The following is a 24497-nucleotide window of genomic DNA, read 5'->3' on the forward strand; positions in this document are numbered from 1 at the left end:
GATTTCAAGTCCAAAAAGAAAAAGTTTGTACAATTGCATTACAGAAGATGTCTGAGAACCAGACTAGGTTGTCTAACAATTTCTGGAGAGGTCTGGAGAAAAGAAATTCGTTACTAGAACAAACAGAAGGTTAGAGGATGTACCAAAGGGTGGTCGTGAAGACATAAGGTGGGTACAGGTCTTGATCGTCTTTCTCTCAGTGACTGGTTGTGTTCAACAGTTTACACAGATGTGGGGGAGGGTCAGTGTTCTGGTGTTTATCTTGGCACGCCAGCTTGTGTCCGGCTTAGCGTGTCACCCACGCCCTATACGTGGTCCGAGCGATCAAACGAAGTGAAGCACAGTCTACAATGCTGTCTTTCTCCTCGGAACTTTTTTCCCTGTTGCAGACTATGTCCCAGAAAACAACTATTATTTCCTACCAAGTTCTTTAATCTTCGCAGATTGCGGAGAAGTTAGAAGACGATTAGCAGCAGTGTCCCCTAATAGAAGGACAGTTTTATTTCTTCCCAATGTAGATAATGGATTTAGTTTCTAACTCCAGACCATCCTTTCTCTCTGACTGTTTCGGATTGATGGTCTTTAACTTTTCTTTCTGTTAGACATTCTTCTTGCTTCCCTTGTAATTACAATATTCCTTTACTTTTAGTTTGGATTTCCCAGCAACGAGCTCTGACTGTTTGTGTCCTGACTGTGTATTCATTGTATTGTCAGGCTGTTATCTGCTCCATAGACGGGCGGACGAGGTGAAAGACGAGGAGAAAAGCCGAAGGCAGTAAAACCGGCGTCGAGGGCTTTAATGTTCTTTTGCAGGCAGAAGGTTGAGATGAATAGCCAGTCGTGCATTATCTTTTGTTCTTTCTTTGAGACTCTTTGCTTTATTTGCCTCAATCGTTTCTGCCATCACCGTCTATTTGTCTTTTTTTTTTCCCCCTCGCGTCTCCGTTTCTTCGTTTCTTTCCGCATATTTCTTTCTTTGCATTGTCTGTCATCCTGTGTGCATGTTGGAGTTTGTTCCCCTTACATCCCCGCCCCGCCTGTCCTCCCCCACCCCACACAAACCCAGTTCTTTCACCCTTTGTGTTTGGCCAGTCCTTGGCCAAGTCCCCAATTTGTCAACGCGTTCAAAGGTCAGCGTGTTCAAAGGTCTCCGCAGACGTTCACAGCGAAAACCCGGCGACTGGGGCAAAGCTCGTGTGTGGGCAGCACGTGCAAGGTGGGCGCTAGGTGGCGCTAGTCTCCTACCTGACGTCAGCAGCTGGCTGTAGGGCATGAAGCTGTTCCAGACACCAGAGCTGTCAGCCACCAACCCACCAACCCACCAACTGCAATTCTGACCTCACACCATGGCGTCTCGGTTTATATACAAAACAAAACAAACAAACAATTTACGAAGTAGGAGTAAACATGAGGTGGGGGGTGAGGTACGAGAACTGAGTACAGCTGGGCCGCCTCAGGTATTGCCTTCATTTCCGGTCTGCGGAAGCCGGAGAAGACAGACTGAAGGTATAAAGAAGCAGACGATGCATTGATCCATCGCCATTTTTTGCTCGGTTGGTCTTGCTGACCTTCCAGGGTCGCCACCTGCTTCCTGTGCACGCGGGGAGGACACAGGGTCTGTTGGAAATGCACTTTTCATCCTCCTGTCATCTGGTGCACATTAAATGTTGAAGGCGGGTAAGGTGCACATTTTTGTGGAAATGTTTGGGTACATCTCATAGCCCTATACTAGGTCCCTAATGTGTGTAAATACTCGTCTTCCGCTGTAGACAGACAGGCTTACAATGAAGAACAAACCTGTGTGGACAGATATAAATAAATAGAATATTGTTTAAGCTCTCATATTGCCGCGGCCTTCACAGTGTAAACATTTCCACTTCAATCCCATCGTGTGCATTGTTTTGACATTTGACATTTTATTTTACTCATTCACCCTGTGAGAGGTAGGAAGAAAAATTTAACTGTACTTAATCAACAGTTGACCTATACAGTTCTTGAATACACGTATGTAGATAAAAGATAAATAAAAGTAAATACAAATAAAGTTTAATGAGAAAGGAAAGCGTAACAACGATTAAAACAGAATTAAAATAATCACCAGATTTAAAAAAAACACCATTTTGTAAGAACCTAACTCAATCATTACAACAACAACAAATTGCTTCCCACTTGTCCTTTAAGTATCGTCTGCGACTCTTCGATGCTCAGAAGTTTCGAGTCACTGGCCAGACAGTCCTGCCTTCTGACCCTGTCTTGTGATCCCGTGGACCCGGTGGACATATAGCCAAGCATCTTTATAAATTCCATTTCCGAAGAGTGTCTCTGAGGCTTATTCTGACATTTGTATGAAGTCTCAGACAGACAGCCGACATTGGCGCTACAATGGAAGGCCAGGCAAGTGCCTAGCGACGCCATTGTGTTGGTTCTGACAGTTTCTCAACCCGAAGGTCGTTAAATAAATTAAAAAAGCTTTTATTGTGTTCCTTCGGTTGCTCTTTCTTTCACACTGAATTGAGCTAAAAGTTGATGTCGCCAAGAGACCTTGTGAGATTTATCTCGCAGAAGCACGGAGCAGGATGCTACATTTTGACATGGACACTGAACACTATTCCCACTTTGAAGTGGAGCGATGTGTTTCCAAGTCAAACTAACCTTCATGTTTGTATGTCAAATTGAACTCGTCCTGTGCAAGTCAACATAAATCGCGATATTTCCCGTTCAAAGTAGAATCTTTGTGTCCACACGAAAGAATACTTCTTTGTGTCCTCGCCGAAAGCTTGTCAGCCATGCACGTGATTTGTTTGTCGACTTTCGCCTCGTCCTCCGCCTTCCTCGTTGGTGAAGGACAGAGAGGTGGAGGAGGACGCCTTGGCGATGTGAGGAGAACATTTCTGTGGCACCTGGCTACCTGGGCATGCCGGGTGCTGCAGGTGCATGTCGGAACGGTGCTGAAGATGCACGAAACCCTCCATCGACATTCCTCTTCACCATTAGCTTCAGTTAACTTCAGTTTGTAGCTGCAACCTGCAGTATGTAAGTCAGTATGTAAGTCAGTGTGTTTCAGACAGGAAAGACCATAATATGACATGTCAGGAGTGGGTGGATGGGGAAAACAAAAACAAAAGACATTATGACAAAAGACGGTTTACGAATTTCATACATATCAACATTCCACGTGTTTAAAGGATCATTATACATATTCACTCAGAAATAACCTAATATTTGGATGAGATTTCAAACACGATCAGAATATTTCACGGCCAGAATCACTGGAATGCAATGTTCTGCAGGTTCCAGTCTGTAGTCAGAACAAAGGTCAGCGTGTCAGTGATTTAAACTTACTGAGCCACCATTACTATGTGAAGATATCAGTCGGTGTTCAATATGAGCTTTACAGTGCACAGTGTGTGGTTGTTCATTGATCATTGCTGTGACGATGTTTTGTTGGTGAAACGATATCACAGTAGTACAGACAGGACACAGCTGTGCAGGACTTCACACGTGTTCAAATAGTCCTTCCTCGGGTTCACGCTTTGTGAGTGGGTTTTGTTTTTGTTTTTGTTTTGTCGACGAGATTTTCCGTTAGGTTGGTTCTGTTCCTTAGCTGGGAGGGGGAAGTCAGTCTGCTTCCTGGACCCCCCGCGTTCACACATTGCATTGGCTGTTGTTGCCCCGGGAGTACAGCTTCCATGTCATGGCTACCTGCGCATGTCTGTGCCCGAGGGCAACACTCGTGACCCTAGCCAACCTTAACCTTAAGAGGTAATGTCCGGTAAGATCATGGCAAGATCATGGCAAGAGCGGGCTGGGGTTGTCTTACATGGTTAATATCGGTGACTACAGTGAGCACTAGCTCACAACCTGTTGTGGATGTGTTGCTGTAAAGCTCGTGCATCTTCCTGAGCATTTTTGCTGACCACGCCCCTTTGTGTTGTTTTCTTTTTTTCATGTTCTTGCTATGTTTGGGACATGTTTGTGGAGAGAGCAGGATTTGCTATGAATAGTAAAGCTAGGAAATGCACCGTTCAGGTGAGTGGTTGCAAATACCAAAATATTTGGAAGAGATGTTTTACGGGTAGTATGGTGTAAATCAGGGGTGGGCAAGTAATCATTTGGTGTACCCGGCCAAGGCAGCCGCACCCGGGACTCGACTCTCGGTGGATGTAAGAGCGTTTTTCATAGCCACATAAATTTATATTAAGTGAACCATGATATTAACCTTTATTTTAAGGGACACCCAGAACGTCCATTACAGGGTGGACAGGATATACGGGTACATCACGGGACAGACACGTGCTAACGCGCTGAAGCTACGGCTTGATGTATGGTCCGCAGATGATGTTATAAATATAAAATGGCTCGGAGGAGAAAAGGTCTGAATGATTTAAAGGAGGTGTAGGTTGGGATGGGTGGGTGAGGGTGTGGTGGAAGAGTTGAGGTTGTAGTTGGAGGAAAACCTCAAAGAGGCGTGGTGGGCGATGATGATAAGGATGCTTTTGGTTGTCAGGTAAGATTTGCAAAACTCTGCAGTTCATCCTTCGTGACAGCAACGACGAGAGGCCGAGGAACGCTCTCCCTGTCTGCAGGCGCCGACACCGGCACGTGTCACGTGATCACCGTCGACTTCGGACGGCGAGGCAGAGACGAGGGCTGCGTTATCTCGCGGCAACCTTTAACCTTTGCTTCGCGCTGAACAATGAGATGTTGCCTCTCTTTTTCTTTTCTCGTTTTTCAGTTTCAGACTCTTCACCGCCCATCGTGATAAACCTACTTTGGCTTGCGTGTTGCTATGTTCCGCTATTTGCCTTGAATAGTTAATTCACTGGCAGTTAAACGATTATGACATGAATCATTAGGAATAGGTCAAGGGTCAGTCAGTTTAGGACAACGTGATACGTTGAAATTACTGAGCGATTTTATTTAGTTATTTTTATTATCGCCATATTACCAGTGTCCACGAAAAAAGAATTATAAACACGGTGACAGCAGATAAAACAACCTCACTAAGGTCGCAGAGACATGTTTCATGTCGCCGTCCTCACGCCTCCGCCAAATGTTGGTGGTCTGATAGCGAAGGGGTTAATCCCCAGGATGACAAAAAGAAAAAAATCAATCGATGGAACTGTGGTATCAGGGAGGAAGGCTTCTCTCACCCGCCGTGGTTATGGAGTTTGGGACCGTCCCTCGCGGCCATATTGACTTGTTCACAAACAGCGGTTAGGGTCCTGCGATGCCGCGCGTCTGCTGCTGTGCCTCACACACGCTGATGTGCAGCATCTTTGTAGGCCGCTCACCGACCCCATTGCAAACTTACAAACAGAAGATTGTTTCATTATTTGACAGGTCACACATGCTGGAGATTAATTGTTTCGTGATTCGTCATTGGACACGGAGCAAATTGTCCTCCCATTGGTGTCGTCATCGCCGTGTAGAGTTGTCTCTCCCCACCCCACTCCCTCGATAGACAGTGTGGCACAGCAATGTTTTGGGAGTGTTAATCATGAAATTATTATTTTAGGCGACTGGTGGCGAGGCTGTATGATGTGTTTGGTGTTTGGGTTGATAACGAGCTCGTGTCATCATCCCAGACTCACAAACAATCAGCGACAATCTGGGGACAATCAGGGACAGCTGCAGGAAGTTTATTTTAATCGCTTGCGCTTAACCCTCGAGTTGCTTTCCCACGCTTGAAGACTCCCCCTCCTCCCCACAAGATTCCCCTTTTGTCGGACAGGGAACTACTGGAGGTGGCGCTGTGCGGCCTTTGACCTTTAATGCTTTGCATGCCCTTAGTAGTTTTTGGGTTTTTAAAAAATTTTTTTTTTTAGTTGATCATTTTCTCTAACTGCACAGGTTTTCTGCCAATGCGGCAGTCCTGTTGTTTTTATTCGTTTCCTGTGAATGGGACAGACAATTCATCTTGCCATCAGACAGCTGACCGTCGCCTAGCAACCTGTCAAACAGGCATTCTTGCCACCAGGCCGTTAGCCTCCTGGTCAGACGGCGGGGGGATGTGGGGTGGGGGTGGTGTTGGTCTCACCAGGTCTTTGAGTGCAAGTGGAGCCCACTGTCGCCATGTTGGGACATGCTGTCCTGCCATCGAGCCGTGCGGTATTTGATGTGTTGTTGGCACGCCGAGGTCCCCCCGACCACCCCGCTTGCTTTTCCTCCATGGCAGGGGGCGCCACTGGGCTTCTCAGCAGCAAGCGTGTGGTGCACGCCACCCGGCCGTCCACACGGGTTCAACCGCACGACTTTCCGGCCACCAGGGGGGCAAAACTCGACATAGAAAGATTGCGACAGACGAAACGAGCGGACATGTCCTCCAGTCATGAGAGTCAGAAACTTCTTTCCTACAAGAGGAGGGGAGGAGGAGAGGAGGAGGAATCTGCAAGAAATAAGTCGCGGGTTCAATATGAAGGCATTAAATTACCTGAAAATACATCATCGTGTCTCCATGTCTTTAAAAGGTAAACCCGGAGGAAAAGGGAAGGTTTGGGGATAAGAGGAAGGAGGGAAGGTCTTGTGATTGATCCACAGCCAAAGCATGGCGAGATGACAGAGCACGGCGCCGACACCAGGAGCAACATGGCTGTTAGCAAATTATTATCAGCTTCTCTCTCTCTCATCAACATGGCCGTTAGCAAATTATCATCACCAGCTTCTCTCTCTCTCATCAACATGGCCGTTAGCAAATTATCATCACCAGCTTCTCTCTCTCTCATCCCACTCTGCTGTCGGCGCACGATAAACTGTTGGTTTTGTAGCTGGAGGTTTGTCAATATTTCCAGCTCGTGTTCTCCTCCCCGCCCACTCACTCATTCTTTGTCGCCATCTTTGTCCCTGTCAACCAACCTCAGTCTTAGTGTTAGCCGTTGGATAAGGGGGAGGTAGGGAGGGAGAAAGGAGGAGAACCACGGTTTCACCTCATCGTTGGTTTGCACACAGGCAGTATTATCTACACAAGTCACGTGATGTTTTTCATTCGCGGAGGACATTTTGCAGGCTGTTTGATGACACAAGGTTTCGTTAATGGGTGGGGACTGTGTGAACCCTGTTTGACCTCGTGGGACGGTTGGTGAACGGCGAGCTTCCTGGTATCACTGGCAGTGTCTGTCTTTCACTGTCTGTCAAACGGTTGAAAGTTAGTCAGGGAATGCCAAAGATGCGGGACACGTGTTTATTTTACTGATGTGCTTACAAAAGTCGGGTCAGAGTTCGTACATAACCACGGCTTTCGGAGTTGCATCATGGGAACTGACTTTGGTCTGACGGTTCTCGGTTTTCGTCTGCGAAGAGTTAAGAAGCGGCTCCGTAAATGCTCCTTCGTTGTTTGTTTGTTTGTTTGCATTGGGAACAACATCCAAGTGGATAACGGCAGTCATCAAAGTTCCAGGCGATGACAGAGCTGGCAGCAGATGTTCATTGTATCTAAACATGTTTTTACTTCACATCATGAATTCAATATTTTTTTGTAGGGAGCCCAAAACGGAGTGTTTCATCGTTGTTAAATATACCCCAGCAACGGCAGTTTTTCCCGCTAAATTGTCTGACATTACCAGTTGTAATAAACTAAACCTAATCATTTGAATAATGATAATAACAACTGACGAGGGCCTTAAGTGAGGCGGAGGTTTAAGCGCGTGATTGCAGGATGGGCGTACGGCGTAGGAAGATGGATGGAGCAGGAATTTCATTATGCAGATAATTGTTTTGCTCTTTATGATGTTCCCTCTCGCCATTAGTTTCGCCGGCGACGACAGTCGACACAACACGTGGTGGGGGCTGCAGCAGGCGTCGCCGTGCTGCGTGTGATCCTACCTGCGGTCTGTTGGCTCAGGTGGGTCTTACCTGGCCTCCGCTCGCCGCCCGGTGGCCCAGACGAATTCCGGGCATTGTTTCGCGCTGAAAGTTAATATTGGGGTGCATTCCACCCAGTGCTTTGTTTGCCTACATCCCATCGTGCTTTGCAGGGTTCTCCACCACATTGCCTTGTGTCACATCCTAAAAATTGTTGTTGCCGTCGTCGCTTTTTTTTTTTTTTTGAGGGGTTGGGTATTATCAGAAATGAACGTTAGAAACAAAACTCGGTTAAGTATATGTAGGATTAGCTCCGGTCGTACATTTGTGCTAAACTGTGATCACGTGGGACAGTTTGAAGCTGAGGACTTTATTGGGATGTATCGAGTGCATTAAGCTGAGTAGCTGTCTGGATGGTCGGACGGCGGCAGGAGGGTGGGGATCAGGGGTCTTCTCGTCTTTCACTGATAAGATCGTATATTTTATAGTGTTGTCAGCGTACGACACAACCCACTGGTGCATCTGGCAAAAGGCACAAACAAACAAACACAAAAAAAGAAAGAAAAAGGCGAAGGTTTATTTTTAGCTGGACATGTAGGTATGCGTGTACGTGCGATCGTGTTACAGGTGTGTGCGCGTGTTTGTGTGTACATGTGCGCTACGTGTGTGTGTGTTGGAGTGCGCGTGCCTTGTGTTCGCACGTGAACACTGGAGTGAGAGTAGAAGCTGTAGTAGCCGCCAAGTCACTCGTTACGGCGTCGTAAGTGCACGCAAGTTTCTATTTCTTGGGTCGCTGGCAGTGTGGCGAATGGTATGCTACTCTCACCGTGAGTCTGCGGCGGGGGGAGCGGAGGTTAGAGTGGAGGTGGGGGTAAGAGTGGAGGTGTGGGGGGGGGGATAGATGCACGCACTTCACTCACAGCCGCCATTGAAACGCATGCGTAGTGGAGGAAGTGTGTGGGTTGGGGTATAGGGTGGGAGGTGATGGGAGAGAGAGAAGGAGCACCATCACACATCCTCCCCTCCCTACCCCCCAGGTTCTGGCAGGCCGGGCGATGTTTGACAGTGCGGAGCACTTGACATGTGGCACGAATGACGGAAACTGTTGGCGATGAGAGTAAGCTGCCTTTGTTCGCAGTTTTTTCCCTCCCACCGCACCAGTGATCGTCCTTACTTGACCTTTGTTCAGCGGAGGTTCTAGAACGCGAGGCTGTTAATACCAGTCACGCACAAATGTTTTTCTCCCTACGACCACTGCGGCAACGGTGACTTCCCGCTACCTCCAGGTCTGCTGCTGATGGTGGTTGCCGGAGCCCGGATGTCACTCCGCACACCCTGACCTCATTCCCTCCCTTGACTGCATCCTCCTGGCGGCAAACGCAGCCACCATCACAAAAATACCCAACGCACACGAAATCGTCACCTTTCGTCGATGTCTCACGTCGGCACAACGGTTGGCGCGATCGATGTCAGGCAGACGATGCATATCGGGGACGAACCGCCCCTCGGTGACTGCAGAAGCCAGCGCGTGAGGCGACGACTGACGTTAGCGAGGATGGCAACGACGAGCAGCAGAGAAAGATGGGCGACAGGTGAGCGAGGCCGGCGCTGCAAGACGCAAAGATGGCGGAGGCAGCTGTGACTCAGAAGGTGGCAGGGGATGGGTTGTTGGGGAGGGGGGAATGGGGGATGGGGTGGAGTGGAGCTGGCGACGTGCCTCGTAGCGAGTCAGCATTCGAGAGGCTAAGGAGTTGATCGGTGACCTCCCCTTGCCGCCTGTGCGCAGTTGCCTTGCGCAGCGCTAATTCGCTCACCCCACCAACAGTCCGCCACAGTCGAGCACGGCAACGCTCGTTTTCCTCCGACACCCGCTCCCCCCTTCATTTCCCACCTCGTCTTCTCTCCAAGGGCCTCGCCGAGCAACGGAGAGGCCGCGATATTTAAACGGGTTTGCGGTCTGTAAATGTTTAGAACGTGTAGGGTGGCGCTCGTGTGATGATCGCCATCAACCTGCGCATGCGCATACCGCGAGGCCGCTGAACATCGAGATCCACTGTTAAGTCAGGGAGACCCTCGGTCATCATCTTCGTCCCCACCACAAGATTGGATTCCATGGCGACAAATACTTGCCAAAGTTTGTCATCTTGCACGTGTACTTTTGGGCCCGGATCCTCAAAACAGCTTAAAACTATGGACCTTGCAAAGTCCGAGGTACTCGCAAGTGGGAGACCCAGGACACCCGAGCTTGGCCCCCTCCTCCTTAACTCTCGTCAGTGTCACTTTAGAGTACACCTGATTTTAGGGTTTGATTGAGTTTTAACTCAGCCCTAAAAAGTGTTGGTTTGTTTGTTTGTTTGTTTGTTTTTGTCTGTCGAATAGTATTTTACTTTTGTCAAAAACTTTGAAAAACATTTTTTTGGACACATGAATCGCTTCGCATCAGCGATGAGTCGTCTTCAAATACACGGAATGGGAGGAGGCACTGAGTACAAACGATTTAGACATCCTCCCCCGTAGCTGTTATACTATTATTGTACCTTGCCCACCATACCACTCGCCGCTCATTTCAAACTATAAAAGCTGCTCCGTGCAACATGTAACGGTCAAGATGCCATTGACTAGCGGGTGTCGGTGGGTAAACTAACGGTTGACTGTGTTCGGCGCACCTGTCTGTAGTTGTGCTTCAAGCAGCACACACCTGTCGTGAGTTGTGCTGTAATCGGATCAGGTTAGTAAACAATGATTCATGCTGTGCACCCAGGCGAGGCGAGACAAACAGGCGACCTTAATTAGAGCATTTAATGTGTTGTACTCTGTGTGTGGGGTGGGGTGGTGGTGGTGGTGGGTGGGCCAGTGTCAGAAAGAGAGAAGACAGAGATTGATGATCACAAAGCACACTTGAAGGAGAACCCCCAGTTTTTGTTTCAAGGCAGGTCTTTCAAATAAATTCTGTTCTGCTGTAACCTCAGGCAGGTATCCTTGACTGGTTTCAGGACATTGTTGTCATCCATGGCACTGCACCTCAGTCGCCCTCAAGGGGTGGGCGAGGCAGCTCCACACCAGGTCCGCTGGCGAGTGTAGTTGCGGCCTTGTCCTCCTCCAGGAGTAACAAACAATAAACTAAACTGATTGGATTACACAAGCCACGTGACTGTTTTTGTTCGACTCAATTTTACAGTCAGCAGTGGGCTCATCAACCAGGTTTGAGGGTGGACACACTGCGGATGGACACCGACCCCGGAGGTTTGCGTCCGCACCTTACACTTGTTACAAACCCTTCTTTTAGTTAAAATTGGAATTTGAAGTTTGAAAAAATTCAGAGAAGGTGATCGTCAGATCGTACATGTTCACAAGTAGAGAAGTGCAGCAGGACATCCACACATCCTGCAGCAGGGCAGGCGGGGATCAGGTCTGACGGGCGGACGAGTCGTGAGAGAGAGAGAGCCTCACCCTGCATCGTGTCTACCGAGGGAAGTTAAACTACTGTTGAGTGTGACCGAGGCTTCATTAACAGAACCTCCTTTTCTAATTAGTCTTGCAGTTTCTGGTGCGGGGGGAGGCGGAGGGAGGGTTTGGGAGGTTTCCTTGCTCGCGCGGGCGCCTTCTGTAGGCCTATATTCTGGGAATTGTTTTCGTTTCACTACTGCGTGCAAAATATAGTTCAAGGAATCTTTGTCTTATTTTCCGTTGTTAATGTAACTTTCTGTTAATTTACAGAGATGATCAGGTAAACAAAGAACATATCGCGTGCAATCATCAACTTTTTTGCAGTCTTAGTGCGTGCGTGCGTGTGCATACATGTTTGTGTTTGTGTCCGCTCAACAGTTGACATGCGTATCGCCGTCCGCACCGGAAGCCCCGCCCTCGCTACTCCCCCCCCCCAGAGTCCTTTAGCTCCCCCTTCCACCCCACCATCCCCCCACCACCCGAAGTAGATATAGAAGGGCTTGCTGTAAGGTGACCTCCTCCTTATCAGGTCGTTACTCGCAAACATACCCAGACCCCGAAGACGGCCGTCAGACCCTGTAGGTGGCGCTCGACCCCAGACCCCAGCAGTCGTGCTCCCGTTACACGGGGTCGGCACAGGCCACGGTCTTGAGCAGCGATAAGAGACGCAGCTGGCGTGGCAAGCATACAGCTGCGAGTGTGTGTGTGTGTGCGCGAGAGTGTGTTTATGTGTTTGTGCGCAAGTGTGTGTGTGTGTGCGAGCGTGTTTGTGTGTGTGTGTGTGCGAGCGTGTGTATGTGTGTGCATGTGTGTGTGTGTGTGCGTGCGAGCGTGTGCATGTGTGTGTGTGTGCACGTGTGTTTATATGTGTGTGAGTGTGCGAGCGTGTGTTCATGTATGTGTATGTGCGCGAGCATATGTGTGTGTGTCTGTGTGCGAGCGTGTATGTCTATGCGATTGTGTGTTCATGTGTATGTGTGTGTGTGTGTCTATGCGCGCGTGAGAGCAGTTGGCAGTCGCCGGTGTATCGACCTGTCGAGGGAAGAGGTAGACCAGCAGGCTGGAACCATGGAGGAGGTCGACTAGGGGGCGCTATTGTCGGCAGCGGCGGCGGCGGCGCCGTAACTCGCTACAGCCTGCCTTGTAGGTGGCGCCTCCCCGCCCGTGGCCATGGTTCCCATGACACCACGCAGCCCAACGGATCAAGAAAACGTTGGACGGCAGAACCCATCCTTGGAGCGACACCTTATCCTCCCTTCCTTTCCTTCCTCCCTCCTTCCCCTTACTCCTCTCCGCCTCCTCTCGTGTATTGTAGTTCGATATTCCGGTACAACGCTTGGGTTCCGTGACTGCCACGTGACAGGGTTGGTGTGACTGGCATACTCGGAGGGAGCGGGTGGAGGTGCGTCTGCATGGCGGAGTCGCCTCCCAGCGGAAAGTGTGTCGACGAGAGAGCCGAGGTCTTGGACAGCGTGCAATCGATACCCGCTAATTCCGCGTGGCTACTGGTCTGTAAGATCGATCGCCGAGAACTTTTTCAGGGATGGGCTTGTAGACAGGACTGACAGGAACGAAAGTAACGGCTGTAACAGTTGCCAGCGGCAACACCATCAAAAAAATGTCGTACAACGCTCAGGATTTTCTTTGTTGTTTTTGTTTTCATTTATCAGCAACATTTCTTATCAGCGCTCTGCCACCATCGAAATCCACGCAGTTGTCGCCGGAAGTGACGCTAAGTACGTCAGTGATAACAGCTACATCCGGAAACAAAGCTGTGTCGGGGTTGCGAAGATGAAAAAGTAAGCTTTCCTTTAGGTTGGCGGACACAATGACATAAACAAGAAGGACGCCTCCGATTGATCGGCGAGGGCTAATGGTCCTCTCAGCGCGGATTGCTACAGCAGCAGCCACAACGTTTGATAAAACATAAACAACCCCGACAACAACTTGGACAGCTTCTACCACTCCCCTACACACACACCCGCCTGCAATTTTCTCTCTTTTTTTCAGAGCTAGGAAAGCGAGGTATTGCTAGATATCGCATGGCGAGGTGCTAGACGGAAAGCACGAGCTAAAGGGCACGCGCCATGTCATGTCGGGCAGGGCACACGCGCGCGCGCACGGCTGCTGGTGTTGGTGCCGTGGTGTATAGTAGGTCTCGCTGCAATTAAAGCGTGATGGCCTTTTGCTTGTCTTTCTTGGCTAGCTCTGCCACATTAGAGTGGCTCGCCGGGGCAAGGAACACTTCGACATTCCTCAAACGAGCCGGGATCACCGCGACTTTGTAACAGCTTCCTCCGAGGTACTTGTGTGTGTGCGCGTGCGTGCGTGCATAGGTATGCATACGTGTGTGCGGCCCTGTTGCTGTACGTGTCGTCGTCTGGAGGGTGTGTGCCGCAGTCGACGGCCGATCGAACCGTTGGGGTCGAGCTGTATGCGGCAGGGGAGGCAACAACCGATTAGATCCGGTTTGTTTGGGATGCTTCTGACGGAGAAGTCAGCCTCGTCTGTGCCTGGCAGGTGTGAAAGGTCAACCCAAAATAGAACCGCTATGCTTCAAGTGGGACGTGTCGCTGGGAAACGCAGACGGGGGTGGAGGGTGGGTAGGAAACGGGTACTTAGATATTGGTGGGGTAGAAAGTGTCTGGAATTCCTGTTTGGAGAAAACAATTGTTAAAGAGCTGTCAGGTAAAAAAAAAAAACAACGAACTCTCGGGCGTTCATAATTAATCTATTATTAAATACTCGGCTACCTTTACCTCAAAGGCTACCTTAGCCATCCCATAATGTTACTAGTAATGTTACTACCATAAGTCTGTCAGACGATGTAAGACACGGGCACAGTCGGCTACCCGGCTAAAGTGGTTTGTCTCTGTGTTTGTTGCAGGATGGCAAGCCTTCCGTAGACGGCAACTCGGGAGAAGAAGGGAAGAAGTCACCCGGCAGTCCCAAGAGCAGCTCGCCCAAGAAGAAGAAGTTCGTCAAGAAGGCCGACGACAAAGACATCAGCAGCCGGCGCGACGACAAAGACTCGCAGTCGAAGGGCGAGGACAGGCTGCGCTCGCACAGGAGTGAAGCCAACGGCGAGGGAGCGGGTACGAAGACCGGGTCATCATCAGCTGAGTCTTCCTTGTCGTCAGAAGAGGAGGATTCCTCTGGCGAAGAAACGGAGGACGATGATAAGGTTGCGGCGAAGAGAGCCCGGACGGACGAACTGTCGGACTCGAAGACCGGCGAGCTGAAGCGGGTGGAGGCCATCAAGGTGAAGATCCCGCGGAACATCACCAAGGAGGAGACGCCGTCATCTTCCTCATCGTCGTCGAGTTCCTCGGACTCTTCTTCTGACGGAGACTCGGACGACGACTCAGACGGCAAAGACGATAGCGATGATGATGACGACGAGGATGACAACAGTGAGAAGGGGCACGTGCCTATAGACCCAGCGCAGCTGAACGAACCCTTGTTCCCGGACGTCAAGCCCTCGGTGTACAAAGTTGCGCCGCCCAAGAAGAAGATCGAGAAAGAGAAGAGTTCATCCTCGGAGGACGATGAGCCTCTCGCCAGTTTTCACAGGAAGACGCACCAGAAATCAGACGAGAAGCTTGAGTCGGTAGAGACTCGCAAAGGCCTGCTGGAATCGTCGGCAGAGGAACTGACTCTACACCCCGATCCAGGAACTCGTTCAGAACTGTTCGCTCGTCAAGAACCGACGGCTCATCAAGAACCGGTTATTCACACAGACCCGCAGTACCGCCAAGAACCAGTCCAGGACAAGACTGCTTACCAAGAACTGATTACCGATCCAGCGTGTGTGTCCGACCCTGAGCTCACCGACGAGCTGTCACCAGCGGTTACAGGCGAAGAGGTGAAAGCCACCCCGGAGCACACCATGCCAGAGGGCAGCGATGCCGGGCAAGGCTTCAAGGAAGAGACTGAAGAAGGTGGCAGCGAGGACGGTGAGATGAAAGACGGGATGGGCTGCGTCCAGTTCGCGAAAGACGAAGACATGATGGACGCAAGTCTCCAGGAAAAAGAGAGAACAGAGTCGGGTGCGCATCCTCCGGCACCACAGACTGATTTGACCTCTCCTCGAACTGCGAACACCCCTGAAGAATTTCAGGAGGAGACAGAGGAGGAAGAGGACGTGAAGCAAGTAGAAGAGGTTCTGCCTCGTCAGCTAGTGTCGGAGTCGGAGGAACTGGTGAAGCCCACTTCCGAGGAACTCCAGACCCTGGAGGGCGAAGGAACTGAACCTTCTGCCTCGGCTGCCATGACAGTTGCCTCCAAGAGTCCAGCAGAAGCATCTGATCCGGGTGTTCCAGCACCTCCACCACTCACGCCTGCGACGAAGGTGGAGAAGAAAAGGTATTGCGGGCAAAGGGGGGGTCGGTCGATGAGATGAAAGCGTGCAATGTTGTCATGCAGCTGCCACCCGGCTCGTGCTCGTGGTTGTCTGCGTGTATCGACCGGCAGATAGCTTTGTTCTTACCTCCACCTACCCACCATGCACCCCACCTCTTATTTTTCCTTTCCCATTCTAGAGATGTAAGTGGCTCAGTCTTACTGGGGTCATAAATCTTTCTTTGGTGTTGCACGGAGCCAGAGAGCAACTGACGTAATGTCATTATGTTTAGAAGAGGAAAATACTTATCTTTCTTTGCTTTCTTGTTTTATTTCTTTGTTATTCTTTCTTCAATCCATTCTTCTTGTTTTTGTATCTTGCCGCTCCATTTTTCTCCCTCCCCCTTCTTCACCTCAGCCTTTGCTGTTGACACGTTAAACCACCACCAGTAACCTTCCCTTTCTGTTTATATCTTAATTTGTCTCTTTTTTTTTTTTTTTTTTTTTTACTTTCTCATAGTCTGACTTGTACAGCCCGCCATATTTCGATCGTCTCTCCGTTAGAGTTATATCCCCAGCCCGTCATCATCATCTCTCCTCCCAACTACCTGAGCCGTTGACATTCAGGTGGTCATACAAAACCCCAATCACAGAATGGGAGGAATGACTGTCGTGCATGTCGTAGGCTGCCAGAAACTATTTTAGATGATAGGGAGCGAGGTTAGTTCATCAGATGCCTCCCGGTGCCTGCCGGTGGTCGTAGGTCACGTGTACAGTCAGAGAAAATCACTTCTCACTGCTCTGGCCGTGTATTTACTGCATTGGCAAGTAAAATGTAAGCATTATTTTTGTTTTCTTTTTGTGTTTCGTTGTCTTAGTCACGCGAGCACGCGCACATTACAGACTGACGGGAGGATCCACCGTCTCCCCGTTCTGAAGGTTCACTGGTTCGTGTCCCTCCTTTGGGCGACAGCTGTTCAAACTGTAGACAGCAAAACGACTGAACAGTGTTCACAGGTCGCTGAGTTCACTAACAATGAACTATTTTTTGAACATGGATGGTTAGGTGCAATTCACGGAGAGAGGCGAGTGGGACTAGTTGTTGAACCACGGGTATATCGTGGAGACCGGGGTGGGTGGGTGGAACCTGTTTAAAGTCTGCTTCACAGGTAAGCGGCTGACAGGTAAATATGGTTTTACAATCTCTTTCTTTAAACTTTCTCTGTCCATGCAATGGCAGAATCTGCCGACAAAGACCAGCAGTTGCTATTTTGAGAGTTTGAAAGAAAAAGAGAGGAATGTGTGATTGCAGTCACGTGATAATTACGTCCCACCCGATGTTGCAAGACAGAAAACAGAAATCAAGTGGAGTGAGCGCGCGGCTCAGTTTACTGTGTAGAGTGGTTGCGGCTTGAGATGTGGCTCCGTCACTTCCGGCTGCGCAGGAGCAGACGTCAAGATGTCAGCCGATGGAAGGTGAATGGCGGTGCCGTAGCCTTACAAGCAACCTCGCCTGTTTCTGTGGTTTTGACATTGTCGACGAGGGAGGGGAGGGGTGGCGCTGAGGGTTATCCTGTGTTTAATGAGGTGAAGGCCGTCGTTACAAGGGACGCAACCTCACGGTACTTTCCTCCGCGGGGCACCAGGGTTTCCTTCCGGGGGCGAAAGGTCGGCAGGCAGGGGAAGGCAGAGAGAGAGAAGGGCGTGAAAGGGAAACATCAGCTGCTGAGTGTCTGGAACTTCCAAACTTTGTCTCAGAGCTGAGATGGCGCCACAAGCGGTTATCACCGAGTCGAATTTTAACGGAAATAGTTCGTGTGTTGGGTACCGGTGTAGGGCCACCAGATAACATTAGGTCTGCATTTTTCATATATCTCTCTTAAATATTCATATTTATCAGAAGACTTTCTGTGCATTTCCTCACACACTCTCGCTGTCTGACAATGTGTGGGAATGTATAGATACGCGTGTTGTTTCCCCTAGCAACACGACAGCTTGATGTTGCTGATGGTGGCCTCACTCGGACTAAGACCCGCCTTTCATCTTGTGGATGTCAGGCCAGTGGAAGCTGGTATCGATTGTGGCGACACCACTGTTTACCTCCCCTGCTCTGTGGTCAGTGGAGTGCACTGACCCCGACACCAGAGTAGGTGGCTGTCGGTGTGGAGTCTAGCCACACGTCTGCCCCACTTGGCACCCCTCCATCACATATGTGAAAAGTGAACACGAAGACAGTGCAGGCTGTAGGAGGACATGATGCTTGTCTAACACCACGTGATCACTGTACCGAGCGCAGTCATGGGTGACCATACAGGCATGTGTGGTGTGTGTGTTGCTTTTTCTTACAGTTTTTTTTTTCTACAAACATTGACTAGTGCTATTAATATCATCGGAAAATCTGTAATTAAAAATTTGACTAGGGAAAAAATTGACAAGGACTACCAAAGATTTCCGCAGTGACCCCAACCACCCACGAAGCGGTTCAACAGTGAGGTCAGTCACACGACACAACGGAGCAGTCAGTACACTGAGGTGTCGCACCTGACTGCTCCTCAGTTCCACTCCAAAGCATACTTTCATTGTCGTCAAATGTGACATCGTTCGGAACTAAAAACTGTTTAGAATACATGTTTGAGTGACTGCAATAATGATAATAATAATGATCTTTAGTCAGCCAGTTCGACTTAAATATTGACTTTTACTGGTTAAACGCAACACGTAAAGACCACGTGACATTGGTGTTTGGCAAACAGGAACAGGTGGCTGAGCTAACGATAGTGTAATTAGTGGAGGGAACATCAGGAACCCAGGTTTTTTTTTAAAAAAAGCCTTCGCTGTCTGTCCTGAGACCTGTCTGGAGCACCGATTGCTCGTGATTGCTGTGAAGTAGTTGAGTGGTAGGATTGTTACCTGTCCATGTCAACATGGCTGCTTAGATATTTAGAGATGCGACTTTCGTAATTTAAATTGAAGAAAGATTTTTTTGAAACCTTGAAAAGAAAATCTTAACTGATTATTTAAGTATACGAATCGACACATCTGGTGGTCGTAGGGTTCGGTTCACCAGTCAAAGTGATTTAGGTTTGAGATAGTCGAGTCACTTCCAGTTGCGCATGCGTCGATAATGTGCCAATCGTGTGAATACATTCATTGAAACGTATCACTCATCTTTCCAATGAAGGAGGGAGGAGAAAGAATGTTGATGTGTACAAAGACACAGATCATTCATGGACATTTGTCTCTGTGTGCAGTAACAAGTTGTCTCGCCTGAGCAACATCATCGACAACCTGCGGACCAGCAAGGAGAAGCAGGTTCTGACGGGTGGCGAAGGGGAGCGAGCTGACACCCCCGAGCGCAAGCAGTCGCCCCTCCCGCTGCCAGCCTCCAAGGCTTCCGTCCCGAGGCCACCTTCTGTCGCCGGGGAGGACAGGAGGGGCTCGGGGTCGGAAGCCACGCCTCCTCCGGCTCACAAACACCGATCATCGCCTCTGTTTCCTGGACCCCCGGTGCCGTCCACTGCCCACCACCACTCGCCATCGCCCAGCCAGCACAAGAAATCATCATCGTCGACGACGACATCGTCGTCATCATCAGCGGCTGTTACATCAGCCCCGACGTCAGTCTCGGCGGCTATGTCGCTGGGACTCGGAGCCTTACCAGCCAGTTCTATTTTTGGAATGCCAGCCGGGTACACACCTGGGGTGTTCGGTAGCTCTGGAAGTGTCGGGAGCAAGTACAGTAGCAGCAACACTGCGACAACCAGCTCAAGCAGCAGCAGCAAGCATCAGGCAGCTGCCTCACACTCATCCTCCACTCGCCTGTCGTCTTCCACCTCATCATCGTCGTCGTCAGCCATCCCCTCCGTCTTGTCGTCCTCTGCGCCCTCCCTCGTCTCTGTCTCCCCTCTCCTGTCCGCCAGCTCCATGCTGAGTCGCCAACAGGAGTTTGCGCTGTCCCTGCAGCGGGCCATGGTGCACGGCCTGCCCCCTGGGGATTTGAACCAGGCGCAGCTGGCGCAGCTGGCAGCTTTCCAGATGGCGCAGGCAGAGGCAGCCTTGCAGCAGGCGAACCTGATGGCCAAGGCCCACGCCTCGGCGCTGTCGGCTCGGTCAAAAACGGAACACGACCTCTTGGCAATGTCCATGCTGCCTTGGGCCACCCGCCCGGAACTTCTGATGCCATACCACATAACGCAGCAGCACCTGCTTGCACAGCAGCAGCAACAACTGCAGCAACAGCAGCGAGAGAGGGAGCGCGAGAGGGAGCGAGAGCAGCAGAAGCAACAGCAGCAACAACGCGAGCGAGAGCAACAGAAACGAGAACGTGAGCAACAGAAGCAACAGCAACAGCAGTTCAAGCAGGATCAACTGGAGGTGCGCAAACAACAACAGAAGCTGCTCGAGCAACAGCAACAGTTGCAGCAGAAACAGCTGTTCATGATACAGCAGCAGCACCAACAGAAAGATCAGCAGCGGAAGCTGGACCCCGGGCACGGTCAGTACCCACGGGAGGGGATGAAGCGGCCCTACAGCGCCATCGCCGGGTCAGCGGAGCAGCAGCCCCGCAAGGCACACACTGGCAACAGCGAGGTCAAGGCCTCGCGATCTGGCCTCCCAGGCAACCTGCCATCAGCCCCGTCTTTGAAACCACGCCCCAGCCACACGAAGGAGAATGGCAAAGAAGGTCGACCCTCGTCATCTTCCAAACACAGCGCCCTGAACCTCCCGAACCCCCTGCCCGTCTCCCCAGTCGCCCCACCCCGGATGTGGGTGTCCTGTTTCCCGTTTGCCCAGCCCCCGCCCACCATGGACCTGTCGCGTCTGTCCCGCTTCCAGACCGGCAGTGAGGACAGCAGCAAGCATAGCACCAGCAGTGCTGCCGGACCCAGCAGCAGCAGCACAATGGCCAGTACCAGTGGCAGCAGAGCAAGTGCAGCCACCACCAGCAGCACCAGCAGCACCAGCGGCACCAGCAGCAGCAGCAGCAGCGTCAGTGCTGGCCCCGTGGGCGAAGTTCTTGACCTCAGTGTCAAGAAACGGAAGCTGGATAGCAGGTAGTGAGTGGTGCTTCTGCCCTCGGCCTGGACACCTTCCCGCCTCGAGCTCTTTTCTCGACATGCCGGGAGGAGACGGTGAAGCTCCTGTTGGAACAAAAACACAGTTTTGGTCTAAGAAGGGCGTGTGAGTTCAGAACTTCGCTTTCTGTGGATGCACCCATTCCAGACCGCACTTTGGGAGGGTGGCATTCCACCCGTTCACCCTTGATGTCTGATCGGAAGAAAAGGAAAGCAAGCAGCGCGTTTGCGATGTCGCTTTCTAGTCATTCCTCACCTTATATTTTTTTCATTCAGTCTGATGGCAGCTGCTTGGAGAACGAGGAGTATTGTTGATTTGAAGCTCCGGCAGTGTAGAGAGGAGCAGTTTGTTGCAGAATGTGTACCAGTGTAAACATTTCCTGCGAATTCCATTCTCTTCTGACAGTGGAGTGTTTAACGAGGTGGATAAGTCCTCTACCACCGTTGTGTACATGATGCATCTTCCGACACTTGGCATACAGCCAGGATTATTATTGTTTGCATTTACAACAGTGCCAGTAACAGCACAAACACTTGTGACATTGGAGTGTTGGATACCGGTGCTGTGTGGCCTTGTGATTGGGCCACACCCTCTGGTGAACACAGGTTACCTGCAGAGTTGATTACTGTATTAGTGACATGCCACCATCACATGTCACATGGTGTACAACAGTCTGTACCTGGCATCTACACTGTACAGTAGCACCTGTACACTGGTCCACCAGGTTAGTCACAGCGGATACAAGGAGTGACTTGACTGTCTCTTGGAGCTGGACATGGCTTTAAAAGTGAATCCAGCCTTGAACGGAAAAAGTGGATTCCATGGTTAGATTATTTTTGTCGACTAGGTGCTAGTTAGAAATGATGAAACGAATCAAAACCCCAAAGATTACCGAGATGTGTAACACGTGTTTTGAGCTTTCTCTTTTTGCCTTTTTCTTCTTCCCTTTCATGTTTGTTCATCAGCTTTTAGTCCAGTGAAGGGACAGATGTGAACTAGATGTTAGATTAAGCCAGGATGTGGCTGCCAGTGTTTGTGTGGCTAATCCAGGTGGAGATACTCTGGACATCAGTGTCTGGCTGTTTGCTCGGTCCATCCACACCATTCTGCACTAGAGAATAAACTGTTTTTGCACATGGATGTTTGAGCAGAACTTATCGTATTCCACAGTATTACCAAATGTTTTTAACAAACTGGCCGCATCTTCTTCATTTTTCATTTTGATTCATTTAAGAATATTTTTATTTTAAGCAAAAAATTGGGAGTGTTCCTCGGAGGAAAAGTGAGCATTTCACTGCATCTGAAGCTGCTGTTCTCCAAGGTGTGGTGCATGTCCACTGTGAGGATCTTTGATACCAGGGTTGTGTGAAGGCGAAATGTATGTGACATACAGAGGCTCAGATGTAGAGACTGTGGTAGTGGCTTGCACCTCTAACAAAATGTCATGCACAGGACCAGGATAAACACAGCCTTCTCTTCCATTGTGACCAAAAGGTTAAATCACTGCTGTAGAATCATGGTTTTACCAAAAAGTGCGAGTGATGAGTCTGATGTGTAAAGAGTCATTAGCTTATGATTATCTGTTCACATGGTTTCTTCACTGAAGGTTAGCACCTGTGTAGTAGAACTGATTTACAGAAGACACACCCAGAGAAAATGTTTAGTCTGTGTTGCATTTCTGTTTAAGAATCTGTCTTTTCAGCTAGTCTTACTAAATTGTTTCTAACATTAATTACAAGCCTCATTCCACTGCACTGTGTGTAGAAATAATGTATTGTCGGGCTTAGACACGTGATTGACAAAATACATTCATGCCATTGTATCTGATGATTAGTACGAGGAATCTTTAGTGATTAAAAGACATTTACTATGGGAAAACATTAGTTTTTAAGCATCTCAACCTTATCCTTCATTGTTACAGTTGGTTTCAGAAAATCAGTTTCCATAAAGGCAACAGCCGTGATTGGTATGGAAACCGAGGAAACCATGTAGCTACAATTAAGCTCGTTTAATCCTCCAGACAAGTCACTTAAAGTATTTAGCTGTTGCTAATGAAGGGTTAATGACACGATTTGTTTGTTCTACGAGAAGTTAGTTTATTAAATGTGGCTAATGTGTAGAATATATCAAACTGTCTTTGTAACTGAGACGAGACCAAACACTGTAGAGAATAAGATTGAAAGTTTGTGCTGAAGAGAAAGGGGGTATGGAGACGGGTGAGCCCCAAGCCCTGATTTACTTGAATTGAGAAACCTTGACTGAGGGTGAAACCATCAGTTGGCATTCCCCGCAGGTCGTGTTCAGGCCGAGAAGGAAGTGGGGCGAGAGTGGAGGGGAAGACAGAAGTGTTCCGCAGTAGTCTGTTGGAGCTGTGTGATAAAGAGCCTGGCCATGCTCCCCTCGGGTGAGAGACGATGCGCGCGACAGGAAGGAGAGGAAGACTGCCAGCTTGCAGCAGGCGATGAAAAGCGTTCCTGCTCCATCTGCTGTTGGGCTTCGGCAATAAAGACATCACAGGAGGAGCAATCTGGGCCAGACGCTGGCGTCACGCGCCAAAGGTCAGAGAGGAATGTAGGACTGGGGGAGATGGAGGGAGGGGGAGGTCCTGGGACAAGGTTCTCGCGAGAATGTCAGTGGATACAAATATTGACGACTATCATCAATAGCTGTGTTTCCACCCTGAATGAGAGATTAAATTAGTAAAAGTAACTATTGAGTTTAACCGTTTATCCAGCATTTCCTACTGTAGAACCACAGCTGTAATGAAATGAACGAGGGCGGTGGATGCACGAGGATTGTACAGTTAGTAATTGAAATTTAATGAAATGAATAATGATTGGTGATGTATTTGTCACACACATAGATGTGTACTGCGATATCATCTCTTGATTGCTTGTAGTAGTCCATAAAGTTTTGAAAAGATGGGAGGGGTTAGTGGGGTCAGCACTCGACTACAGACCTAGTTAGCTCCTACACAACATTTATTGACAAACATTGGAGTGTTTATTACTTACTACCTTACATCTAGTGCTTTGTCAGGCTTCTCTTAGCTTGCGGTGCCATCTGGTGGCTGCACACTTTGGTGATTGTGCCCCGGGCCTGGCCGTTACTCCAGCACTTCCACATGCCCTGGCCCAGACAGTCAACCTCTGCCCTCTACGGTTGCTAGGCGATGGAACTGTCTGTCTGATTGTCTCTCTCTTGTCAAGATTGAAATGTCGGCCTTTGCTTTAAAACACTCTAACCCTAACAAACACCTTTATCTCAATGTTTGTCAACAACAGTTGACTGAGTTGTACAAACATTGTACAGAAGCATTTCCCGGAGTGACGGGACCTGCTGGTAGACGGTTAGAAGTTGTTGTCGCTGTTGGTGTACTCGCTCCGACAATGTGAACTACACACCTCATTAGCCACCCTGCACGTGCAGCACACCCTCCCGGACATTCACTTGATACCGGTTCTGTGAAGTACTTCACTGTCATTTGTAACTGCAATAAATTTGAGTCACAACATCGTTGTTCTGGTCTTGGTGTAGCTGCAAGTGTGTGTGAGTGAGTGAAAGAAAGACACTAACATAAGTGTGCATCCTCTTGTGTCGGGGTTCCATTCATTCATTCATGCCATACACACTCCTCCCCTCTCTCTCTCAGACACACGCGGAGTGTTTTACAAACGTATTATCGCAATACGACGTAGTTGACTACGTGGCTGTCGGTGTTGACGACGTCGTCGTGCGATTTACGGCGCCGTAGGTGGCACTTGAAACTCGACAGATACCGAGTGTGGATGTAAAATAATTTGCAATATGTTTGCGGGCGGCTACACCAGTCG

At 49.6% G+C, this 24497-nt stretch overlaps 1 protein-coding gene across 1 annotated transcript in view; it reads left to right on the forward strand.

Moving 5' to 3' along the window:
• Positions 1 to 24178, forward strand: part of LOC112562018 (AF4/FMR2 family member 4-like) — a 37514-nt gene extending 13336 nt beyond the window's left edge. The window contains exons 2-3 of the mRNA XM_025234979.1: positions 14135 to 15612; positions 18840 to 24178. Coding sequence (XP_025090764.1) covers positions 14135 to 15612; positions 18840 to 20646 — 3285 coding nt within the window. The 3' untranslated portion in view covers positions 20647 to 24178. The remainder of the gene's footprint in view (positions 1 to 14134; positions 15613 to 18839) is intronic.
• The last annotated feature ends 319 nt before the right edge of the window (positions 24179 to 24497 follow it).

Source organism: Pomacea canaliculata, linkage group LG1, assembly GCF_003073045.1.
Source record: "Pomacea canaliculata isolate SZHN2017 linkage group LG1, ASM307304v1, whole genome shotgun sequence".
NCBI lineage: Eukaryota > Metazoa > Mollusca > Gastropoda > Architaenioglossa > Ampullariidae > Pomacea > Pomacea canaliculata.